At 46.7% G+C, this 12,329-nt stretch overlaps 1 protein-coding gene across 1 annotated transcript in view; it reads left to right on the forward strand.

Annotated features, from left to right (window-relative positions):
- CSMD2 (CUB and Sushi multiple domains 2) overlaps positions 1–12,329 on the forward strand; it is a 972,087-nt gene that overhangs the window by 529,440 nt on the left and 430,318 nt on the right. The window contains exon 7 of the mRNA XM_007950414.1: positions 8,610–8,687. Coding sequence (XP_007948605.1) covers positions 8,610–8,687 — 78 coding nt within the window. The remainder of the gene's footprint in view (positions 1–8,609; positions 8,688–12,329) is intronic.

The raw sequence follows: 12,329 nt of genomic DNA on the forward strand, positions 1-12,329 counted from the left end.
AGCACTTGAGAGAGAGTGGGCACCTCCCAGAACATTGTTTTGTGCCACTCCCAACAGAAATACTCCAGGTGGACAACTTCAGCAATCAGGAGCTCCTCAGTTGCCCATAGAAAATCCCACCTTGGAGTTTACAAAGACTTATGGGTAGAAAATCCACACTAAGTAATTTACTACACCACAGACCTCTTTAAAGTGTCAAAGAGCAAAGGTGTTCCTTTTAAGACTAAGATGTGCCTAACCCAACCAATGGTATTTTCAATTGCCTCATATGCATGCACAGTGAATGAAGACCAAAGAAGAATTGATGCCTTTCAATTGGGGTGTTGGTGAAGAATACTGAAAATGCCATGGTCTGCCAGAGGAACAAACAGATCTGTTCTGGAGGAAGTACAGCCGAAATGCTCCCTAGAAGTGAGTATGGCCAGACTTTGTTTCACTTGCTTTGGTCATGCGAACAATCCCTAGAGAAGGACATCATGCTTGGTAAAGTAGAGGGTCAGTGTAAAAGGGGAAGATCCTCAACGAGATGGACTGACACAGTGACCGCAATGATGGGCTCAAGCATAGCAAGGATTATCAGGATGGCACAGAACTAGGCAGTGTTTCATTGTGTTGTAATATGGGGTTAGTATGAGTTGGAGCCAACTTGACAACACCCAACAACAACAACAGCATAGTAATAATGGCTTCAGCATCTTTTAGAAGCTCTACACCTTGAAACATCAGAGCTCAAGCATTCGCACCAAATTTTACATCTTTGCCACAAACCCAAGTGATGTGAGGAGCCATTGCTCTAGACACTGGCCTCATCTGGCAAAGGATTGTGGTTAATTGAGGCATTTCTGCAACGTAGCAGCCAGGCAGCAAGGCATGCCTTCAGAAACAAGGCGGAGGAAGAGTACAGAATGAGCAATTAACAATTTTTTTTTTTCCAGGAGGTAAAAAGAGAAAACAAATTTCACTTTTTATAAGACCACCCTCTGCAAAATTATTTAAGACAAGTTCAAAGAGGTGAATCAGTGACTAGTAGTCCAAGCAAAAATATGTGAGTTTAGGGTATGAGTAGCTTACAACCTGGGAAGGAGAAACTTTCTAAGTTGTACAAACAAGAATTGGTGACAGACTAGGTGTGAGGAGAGAGGAAGGAATGGTTCCGCCATCAAGACAGCCATAGTGGTGGGAAGAAGAGTGACTGGGGTCAGTAGAAGGGCTTATCTTTGTGGAGAGATCTCTGTGAGTTTCCAACAGAACTCACAGAGATGAGAAAAGGCTGCAGGCTTCTTTCACTCCTTGACTCCCAGATCTCTTGAGACAGGTTAGGCCTTCCTTTCCCCCTTCCTCCCATAACAGATCCTTGTCTCTCGCTAGCTCAGCCCCAATAACTCAAGCTGCAGACTAGAGAGGCATTTGTATTGCCAGATTTTTCCAGCTAAATGTGTACCATGTGTCCCGCTAACCTTTACAACAGTGGGGAAATGTCTTGTAATTAACCAGAATATAAAGGATGAATGGAGCAGCCTGGCAGACTCCTGTAGTCATTATCATTCGCAGGAGATGAATGTACCTAGTAAGATTTCCATCAACCAGTTAAAGCTAGCACTCTTCTCTTGGGAATCTTGACTTTGCTGGCATAAAGTGCAAATGCATGTATATGTGTGCACTATATTTTGTGTGTATTTGTAGCTTTATGTACACTTGTGCACAGATGGTACTTGTGAGTATGCCTATTGTAGACACAGATGTTTATGTATGCATGTAAATGTGCACATGCATGTGCATCAGGGGATGTGCATTTGAGTGTAGCCAGAACCATGGAGCCTCAGGCTCCATATAATGTCCAGCTGCATTGATGACTACAGAATCCTCTTTTGGGAGACCAACTTCAGTGTAATATTATTGGCACAACACTAGTGGGCACTCCATGAAAGAATGAATGAACAAACAATTTGAGAACATGTTGTTGTTGTTGTTAAGTGCCGTCAAGTCGTTTCCGACTCATAGCGACCCCATGCACAGCAGAACGAAACACTGCCCAATCCCGCGCCAGCCCCACAATCCCTGCTATACCCGAGCCCATCATCGCAGCCACCATATCAATCCATCTCCTTGAAGGCCTCCCCCTCCTTCGTCGACCCTCCACCCTACCAAGCATGACATCCTTCTCCAGGGAATGGTCCCTTCTTACAACATGACCAAAATAGGTGAGACAAAGTCTGGCCATTCTTGCTTCCAAGGAGCATTCTGGCTGCACTGCCTCCAGGACAGATCTGTTAGTTCTTTTAGCAGTCCATGGTACTTTCAGCATTCTTCGTCAGCACCACAACTCAAAAGCATCAACTCTTCTTCGGTCTTCCTTATTTGAGAACATACATCCCAGAAATTCCCTAGGTCCTTTGGTCCATCTGCTGGATTTGCTCTTTGTTTCTGATTGTATGTCAGTACTACACTGTGAATATTTAGAGGAAGACCAGCCCTTGCTCTCTGACCCTTTGAACCCCTGTCTACTCAGCTGGCTGAGTTAGCTTTTCAATGAGCTCATTTCATGGCTGATTGGTACATGGCATTGCATATTTCATGATCACATACCTGATCAGACTGTTTAAAAGATAAATTAACTACATATCATTCAGGGTTTGACCACTTCCTTGGGATTACTCAAAAACTACCAGCATATGAAGATAGTTTCTTGATGTTAATGTCCCTGGTCGCACTTCCCAACCCACAAATTAGCAATCATGGTGATGTGGCCAACTTTGGCTCTACCTCCCCAGAGACTGGGCCTAAGCCAGCTGGGCCTGACTGCATCTCCAGCCCACTAGAATTTGTGTTGATGGTGTGAGCAGCCTCTGCCCACAGAGCTTTGGAAACTGCATTTCCAAGGTTTATGTGGCAAGAACAGACTAGTGTATCCTTGGGTTCTCATGTGCATCTGATGAGCTTGCAGTGCTCATGGGCAACCTGAAAGTACACACTGCAACCTCTCAGACCCAGCTCGAAGCAATAACATTCAAAGCACTTGTATGTAAATTAAGGAAGCCTCCCTAACTTTATAGATTTCTTCCCATCCATTTCTTCTCATCACCTTAACCAACTCCGTCCTATGCTAAATATTTGTTGTTAGTCACCAACTCTTGGTGACTCCGTACACAATGGAACAAAATGTTGCCCAGTCCTGCACCATCCCCATGATCAGTTGCAGGTTGGACCATTGCCATCCGTAGGGTTTTCATACACTAATTTCGGAAGTAGATCACCAGTCTATCTTAGTTTGGAAGCTCTGATGAAACCTCTTCAGTATCATAGCCACATGCAAACCTTGCACTGCAGGTGGGTGGTGGCTGTGCATGAGGTGCGTTGGCTGGGAATTGAACCCAAGTCTCACACTGAAAAGTCAGAATCCTACCAAATGAACCACAAATCCCCCCTGCTTTGGTAAGTAGCAGGAAATGGAAGAAGAATAGAAATTAGTTCCTGTTTGGGAGGCATGATAGCATCATCCACTACTAAAAGTGGCCCATTGGCCATTGAGTACTGAGCTATCAGGTTAGACAGTCCTTCCTGGGGGAGGAAGGAGTAGAGAAGATGGAGAGAAATTGGAATGATTTCTCTGGGCCATGAAGAGGAAGGGAAGCAGAAGACCTCCTTTATGCAGTCTTGAGAAGAGAGGGAGAAGGACTCCTTAGCAACATTCTTATTCCTACCAGCATCTCACAGTAGCCCATCAAAGCTACAAGGAAAACCCAAATAGTATTTGTCCCTGAGGATGACGTCATGGCACACTGGCCCTTACTCGTTCCTCTTCCTCTAGTAGACACCAGGACTTAAAACAAGGAGATTGTGACTTCATCTCCTGCTTGTTGGCCAAGTGCCCTGACCCATCTCTGCCAACCTGATCTCAGATGGGCTGCACTGGGTCATAGACACCCATACCTTATGCCTGCCCAGTGATGGATATCACTGAGAAGAGCCCATACTGTTATGATGCTGGGGCCACTCCCATTTTCCTGAGGACGGTTGTAGCAAAGGATTTTTTTTTCCCCTGCTACACTGTATTAGCTGGGCTTGAATAATGCATGTTTCCCTACTAAGGCCCTCTGTTTGATAATAGGTTCACGTTAGTGTTCATTGGAAATTTTCCTGCTGGATACACATGGAGAGTAATGCACATTTATAAAAGGGGCTTGAATGCACTTTGGGAAGCAGTGACTCTGTGGATGAACTGAATTTTATCAGGCATTCAGCTTAGTGACTTGCCAAGAAACAAACCCTTTGGGAGCTTTTGATCCAGGCAAAGTGGGGCAACTGGGGGACCACCCCCTTGCACTGCTGATCACTGTGGGTTTGCATTGCAGGTTTGGCATGTCACCTGAAGTACAGAGCATGTATCTGAGTCTTCAGGGCCTGAGCTGGGGAGGGGACAGATGCTGAGGACTGTTGACCATCCCCCTGGGATGGCTTTGAGGCAGTTCACAGGAGGAGGATCCTGAGGCTTAGCCAAGAACACCGCTGCTTTGTGGCTGTGGGGCTTAAAGCAAGTCATTTGAGCTGCTGCTTCTTTTTTTTTTTTTTTTTTTTTAAATCTATCAAGTAGGTGTGATAACCAGAGCTCCCAGGTGGTACAAGCAGTTAACATACTTGTCTGCTGCCAAAAGTGTTGAATCCACTCAGAGGCACCTTGGAGAAAAGTCCTGGTGATCTGCTTCCCAAAAATCAGTAACTGAAACCCTACAGAGCACAGTTCTACTCTGACACATATGTGGCCGCCATGTTTTGGAATCGACTCAATGGCCACTGGTTTTTGGGTTTTAGACACTAAGAAGGTTGATGGGTACAGAGCAGTGGCCTTTGGAATTGTAGAGCTTTGGTTCTGGCATTCTTTACGTGCTGTGTGGACTGGACTTACAGTGACAGGGTCAAGGCCAATTCAACCCAAGAGACACTCCACCTGACTCTCACCATCCCCCAGTGACCTCAAAGACTTAGCTTCCCCTACTGGCAACAGGCTCAGCCTCTGTACTTTTGCTCAAATTATTCTTTCACACATGCACAAAGAACTCCTCTTCTCCCCAAATCTCCAAATACTAAATCCATGAAGCCTGGCTTAAGCATCTTGATTAAGCCCACATTGCTCTCCCCTGGTCCCTTCGTTTAATAATAAATATTTATTGAACAATATGCCCCACCACCTGTCTGTTACTTTGCCATACTGTGGTGGCTTGTATGGGGCTATGATGGTAGAAGTGATACCAATAGTATTTCATTTACCAGCAGGATCACCGGTGGTGGGCAGGTTTCAGTGGAGCTTGCAAACTAAGACAGATTACAAAGAAAGGCCTGAAGATCTACTTCCAAACACTGGCCAATGAAACTTTGTGGGTAGCAAGGGAACATTCTCTGATATAGTTCTGGAAGAGGAGCCCCTCTGGGTGGAAGCCATTCAAAATATGCCTGAGAAAACCCTCAGTAAGGTAGACTGACACGGCAGCCACAAAGTGGCCTCACAGATCATGAAGATGGTATAGTGTCAGGAAACGATTTTTTTTTTTTTTTTTTCTCTCTCTCTGGTATACATAGGTCACAGTGAGTTAGAGTCAACTCAGTGGCAGCTAACAACAACAGCAATTATGTGCCAGGTACTTCCTGGGTGCTGGGACTGCAGCAATAAACAAGATGGATGAGGTTGCTGTGTCATGGAGAGAGACAGACAATAAAACAGGCAACAAATAAATGATAGCAGATAGATACAAGCGTCCTGACCAGTAACAGGCTAAGGAGTGACTGGGTGGCTACTTCAGGCTTACCTTTTGGACATATTAATTTTAAGATGTGTCTTTACATTTCTAAATGATACGTGAATAGGCAGCTAGAGATAGATCGGTCTGGCGCTCTAGAGGAAAATGGCTGGAGATGGAAATCTAGGTGGAATAAACTCGGGGGGCGGGGGAAACTCACTGCCATCGAGTCAATTCCGACTCATAGTGACCCCCTTTGGGTTTCCAATGTGGTAAATCTTTAGGGAAGTAGATTGCCCAGTCTTCCTTCGGCAGAGTGGCTAGTGGCTTTGAACTGCCAGCCTTCTGTTTAGCAGTCAAATGCCTTAGGCACTACACCGCCAGAGCTCCTTTCTGGGTGGAATGAGGCCCTGGAAAGAAGTTGGTATTATAAGCACGCACACCTGGCTTCTGATTCTACCTCTTTTGACCGTATGATTCTGGGCAAGTTACTTAACTTCTTTGAGACTCAGTTTTCTCTTCTGTAAAATAGGCTAATATAGGCAGGCATACCCCGTTTTATTGTGCTTTGCTTTACTGCACTTCTCAGATATTGTGTTTTTTACAAATGGAAGGTTTGGGGCAACTCTGCATTGAGCAAGTCTGTCAGTACCATTTTTACAACAGCATGTACACACTTCATGTCTCTGTGTCACATTTTGGTCATTTTCACAGTATTTCAAACTTTTTCATCATGCTATTGCACACTTAATAGACTATGGTATAGTGTGAGCATAACTTTTATATGCACTGGGAAACCAAACAATCCACGTGATTCACTTTATTGTGCTATTCAGTTTATTGCAGTGGTCTGGAACTAAGCCTACAATATCTCTGAGGTATGCCTGTAATAGCTACCTCATAGGTTTATGTTTACTTATAAAAAATATCAGTGCTGAGTAAGGTGTGTGGCAATAAATGTCATTCCTCCCTCCTGCTCTTCAAATTCTCCTTTCTTCACACTTGATTCTACTCTGTCTTACTTTACGAGTGTTAGTCTTATTTCCCCTGCCAGTCTGTGAGCTGCCAACCACAGGACAGGGACATTGCCTAGGGCTTCTGTCTCTTCCACAGTCCCAGGACAGTGTTAGTCACAAAGTGGAGATCTGTTGACTGGCTGATGAAGCACTGGTCTTCATTCATTCAACAAGCACTATTTAAGCATTTGCAGACTGTCAGGAAACAAAGATGACTAAAGGAAGAATCCCTGCAGCCCAATGTGAGAGTCAAACATAGCATGATGGAGCCTGCAAGGTGACGGATGCAGGGAACTCTGGTAGCATCTGGGCAGTGTTAATTGGTAAGAGCTTGGCTCTGTTGGACAGTTGAGGCAACAGGGGTCTCCAGGCCACAGTACTGCTTAGGATTAAGTGGGAGTCAAGGAAGAGCTTCCTCTCTGGAATAGTACCTAGCAGCAAACAGGGTAGAATCAGGAAAAGTTGAGCACAGTAGGTTGACTATGTTCCTGGAAGGCACATCAGATGTGGGACCTAGGAGAGCCCAGTCATTCCAGACCTCTCCTACTATAGGGGCTGGGAAGGGCCCTGATGAACCTGGCATATCAGTTAGCTACTGCCACAAAAAAATACTATATAAAACCACCCCAAAACTTAGTGACTTAGAAAAAGACAATTCTTAGATATGTGCAGGTCAACTGGGGATCAGCTGATCTTGGCTCAGTCTGCTCACGTGTCTGGGTAGGTCTGTCTGTCTACGTTGAGCTCAACTAGGCCAACTGGCTTTGTTTCCTGTGTCTCTCATCCTGCTGAGAACAGCCACACCTTCTCACAATGATAGCAGAAACACAAGCCTTTGGACATGTGGAGCCCTCCAAAATTCCAATGGCCAAAGCAAGTCATGTGGCCAAACCCTAGGTCCAGAGGTAGAATAATATACTTCACCTCTTTAATGGGAGGAGCGACAAAGTCATACTGCAAAGGGTTTGGATACAAGGAGGAGTGAAAACATGGGCCATAATCCAATCTGCCACACCTGGTCAAGGCTAGTTCAGGAATTGGGCAGGGCTGGATCTATAGGGGAGTCTCTGGGTGGTACACATGATTAAGGTTCTTCGCTGATAACGGAAAGCTTAGAGGTTTGAGTTTACCCAGAAGTACCTCAGAAGAAAGGACTGGCAATCTACTTCTGAAAAAAATCAGCCATTCAAAACCTTAAGGGGACAATTCTACACTGACGTACATGGGGTCACCACGAGTCAAAGCTGACTCGTCCACAACTGGTTTCTGGGGAAATCTGCAGGAGGCAGTACTGCAGAGACTGGGCTGCAGAGGGTGGGCTGTAGGGCTTCACACGTTAGGTGCTCAATGGAAGTTTGCTAAGGAGAAAATAGAATTGAGTAATTTTAATGAAGTCTCAGATATCCATGGAGCTGTGGTGGCATAGTGGTTAAAGCATTCAGCTGCTAACCAAAAGGTGGGAGTTCAAATCTACCAGCCACTCTGTGGGAGAAAGATGAGACAGTCTAGTTCATCTTTATAGCCTAAAACCCTATGGGGCAGTTCTACTCTGTCCTGTAATGTCACTATGACTCAGAATTGACTCGATGGCAGTGGGTTCTGTTCAGTTTTTTCCCAGACATCTATGAGAGACCACAGAGGGCCTCTCAAAGTACAGCAGGTAGAAGACCACCTAGTCTTCCTACCCTAGAAGGCCAGCTTGATGATGGCTCTTCCTCTATGTCTAAGGCCCTGCTGGATGTGGGGACTACCCTTGGCATATCCCTGTCTAGAGGAGCTACGTGGAGTGTCCCAAACCAAGAGAGAAGATCACTAGTCACACACAACACATTAAACTGTTTTTCTCTTACCTCTTCTCTAGTCAAGAAGCAAATTGAATTGAAGTCTCGAGGCGTGAAGCTGATGCCCAGTAAAGATAACAACCAGAAGACATCTGTGTGTAAGTGTCCGGCCGCCTGCCCGCCTGCCGGGCCTCTTGTTCGAGGTCAGACCCGCTGGTACTGCGGCCACGGGGAGGCCAGATGATGCTGTAATGATTTCCCTTCCACCTGTCCCTCCATCCCGGGCTCTGCACATGGCCAGGCTGACCCAGTGGCCACGAGCAGCCCTGGGGCCTGTCCGTTACCGCCTTCTCCTCCTCCCATTTCCCTCCTTTTTCCCTTTCCCCTCACTTCCCATTCTAACTGCAGTCCAGGGAGTCATTATTACTCTGCATTTCTCTCTTTATTTTTCCTTTTGAATCACTTTCACCTGCTAAGACAGTCCACTCCTCTTCTAGGAGCCAATAACCTTGTATTGCGATCTTGGGGGCTACAGTGCCCCAATCCCAGCTCTCATGGCCTGATTGGGAAGGGGAAGGAAGGAAATACCTTGTTCAAGGCCTAATCACCTCCTCCAGGCTGTCTGGACCTGGCTGGGTAAAGAGGAGGAGACCAGTGGGTAAGGCAATGCCTCAGTGATGGGGCAGTGCTGGGGGCTCTCAGCTTGGGCTCAGGAAGATTATGCGCGTACTGTGGAGACACATTCCTGCTGCCATTGTTTGGAAGAGTAAAAGGGGTTTCACTAAGTGCTAAGGAATGGTCTGTAATGTCCCTCAGAAGCACCTGATGGAAGCCCCTGCTAAGGGGCTTCTGAGCTACAGCACAGGAAGGGGTTGGGAAGGTTCTGGGCCACCCCACAGGGCTGTACCTGGAAGCAGAGGTTTTTTCCAGAAATCCTGTTTGCATTCCGAGCTGGGGGAGTGTAGAGAGCCTTCTTTGGTCCCCTAAATGATTGATTTTCTGGTCTTCCCATCTCCTTCCCTTCCTTCACCCTTCTGCTTCTCATCTCCTTCTCTCTCTCCCTTCATTTTTACCCCCCTCTTTCTGCTTTTCTCCCCCTCCTTCCCCTTCACCCTCTTTGTTCTCTCTTCTCTCTCTCTGTTCCTCTGTCCATGCCTGACTCGTTCCCCTCTCCCCACCCTCTACTCTCATTTTCTCACCTTCATGTGCTCACCTCCCTGTAACGTTAGAACCACAGTGAGCAGTGAGCAAAACAGAGAGCAGCCACCAGTGGTCCCAGAGCTCTGGACGGATGTGTGTGAAGGGATTGGAGCTGTCAAAGAGAGAGTTTGGTCCAGCGGCCTTGACTAAACTGAGACTGGGGGTGGAGACTTTCTCTGGTCTTTCCAATCCTCGAATTAGAGCTGGGTACAGCTGGGGACTGATAGGGCTCTCATCCCATCCCAAGGGACGTAGATGGCAGGGGCTCTGCTCTGTACTTTATTGGAGGATGGAATGGGAAGCCAGGAGAGCTGAGAGTTAGGCTAGGAATCTGAAGAGAAGGGAAGGCTAGAGCCACGGCCATGGGCATCACCGTCTCTTTCTGTCTGTGGTCATAGTGTTCCAGATGAACTGAGACAAGCAGGGCTTCGTTTCAGAGTTGCCCTAGAGCCACAGCAGCCAAACCTTAAGGAAGTTGCCCTGATGTGGAAGGCCGAGTTTTTATCCCTGTTGTGTCCTCAGGTAGACCTGGCCCCCCAGACACTCACCTCTGAGTTTCACATCTATAGAGTGCAAGTCTGTCTACCCTACCTTCCTTCCAGGGGAGCTGTTGGGTCTAATATAGGCCTTTTTGACCTAGGACTTCAGTAGATTCATGAACTCACTCAAAAGTGTCATGTGAAGTTCTGTGTGCATTTTTCTGGGGAGGGGGACCATGATTTTCATTAGCTACTCAGAGATATCCAATGTCTAGAACTCCCCCCAGAAAGGTGAGGAAATCTGATCCTAATGAAATAATGTAAGAACTCTTTGGAAAATAACTCATAGATAGATAGATAGATAGATAGATAGATATACAACTCTCTACCAACAAGGCATTGGTCTCTGCTCTGAGCTTCAGAGAGAAGTAGATATGTGACTCAAGTGGCCTAGGAGGCAGGTGAGCCACATTTCTGAAGGTGTCTGGCCCTTGATGTTTGGGCTAAATTTCCTATGGACAGATGTCTGAACTTCAGAGAAGAGGTGGACCATGTGAATGTTTCCTTATCCTATTCGCTGCCTTCACCAGACTGTCCGTGGGTACTATGAATCCCCTTGGCCATCGGGTCTGGCCACTCACATGTCTGTGCCTTTGGGTAGAAGTCACTGCCTTTCTGAGTATGTTTTGGCTATTTCTTCACCACAGGGGCCCTGGTGGGCCAGGGTAAAGATCACCCTCCCTCCTCTTCCTTCTTCAGCCAATAGGAAATTAATGCTATAAGCACAAGCAACTGGTTTGGAATAGACAGTGAAGGCTGGAATGAAGGAAGGGAAGGGAAAAACGCTCTTGCATCCATAATTTAAACAGTAAACTGTTCACTGAGATTTACGTTTGCTCGTTTCCTAAGGAACCATGAAGGTCCGTGAAGGGAATGCCGTCGCCTGTTCAGTCCTCCACAGGGAAGAGGGCATTAGGGGTGTGAGCTGCGTCACTGGCGGGGTGGGTAGCGTCTTGGTTGGTGCCTGAGCCTCAAAGGGGAGGAAGCAGAGTTTGCTCCTTGGGTCAGGAGCTGCATTCAATGGGTGGGCTTTGCCATGTTCTCTCCATTCTGTCCAGATCATCCTCATCCGTCAGCTATTTGCTCTGTCTGCTTACTGGGTGGTGTTAATACCAAACAAGAGGGCAAAGGAAATGGACAGGAAATTGCTCTGTATTCTCACTGTGCTTCAAGGGGCTGTTGTGGTCGCCAGGGTTGTTGGGATGGGTTGGTACCTAAAAGAAGGTGGATGCTTAACCTGGAAATGGGCAATAGGTGTGGATCATCATGGAGCTGTAAGAGGATCTGGTTTACCAGCCACTATCCCCTAACCAGTAAGTAGAGCTCAGGACTTTCTTCCTCACCTCCTTAGAATGGAGCCTTCTCTTTACTTCTACCACCCCCTACCTCCATATCCTGGAGGCCCCAGGTGTCTTCTTCTTGGAGTATTTCCTTCCCATTATTTGCAAAATACTGAGGCTCCAGGGAGGCAGGATATGAGTTTTCTCTGTTTTAGGAGACATCACTCCATCTTACTTCCTGGCTGGAAGAGTCCTTGACTGGTGGGAACAGTGGCTTTCTTAAGTTTAGGATGTAGGGATACTTGCCTTGGTGGTAGAGGTTTGGCAAGGAAGGAAATGGGAATAGACAACAAGTATCCAATGGTAGTGACTGGCAGGGTGGAATTTTGAAGAAAGTGAGGCTACCTAGGTGACTCAAGCTCATTGCTACACAACCAAGACGACACCTAGTGTCTGGTTTGAGCACATGATCTATGCAAGTCCCCAGGCTTCCTTGGTCAGCTGTGCCCTGGGCTACCTGGAGATTGAATCAGTGAGCTTCAGATTCAGTGAGTCTCAAATAAAACTCCCCACCTTCCCTGCTTCCTTTGGACCACCTGTGTCCTCATAGCTATCCAGGCCCAAGAAATCCCCTCCTCCCCCTCCTCAATGCCCAAGTCTTCCATGAACTCTATGTTTCTTTCTTTGCCCTGTTGCCATGTCTGTCCCCACTATCTGGCTCTTGTCCTTTACCTGGATGACCACAAAACTTCCTAACTTGTCTCCCAGTCACTGACCTCCT

Source organism: Orycteropus afer, unplaced genomic scaffold, assembly GCF_000298275.1.
Source record: "Orycteropus afer afer isolate SDZICR_OR568_19922 unplaced genomic scaffold, OryAfe1.0 scaffold00272, whole genome shotgun sequence".
Classification (NCBI taxonomy): Eukaryota; Metazoa; Chordata; class Mammalia; order Tubulidentata; family Orycteropodidae; genus Orycteropus; species Orycteropus afer.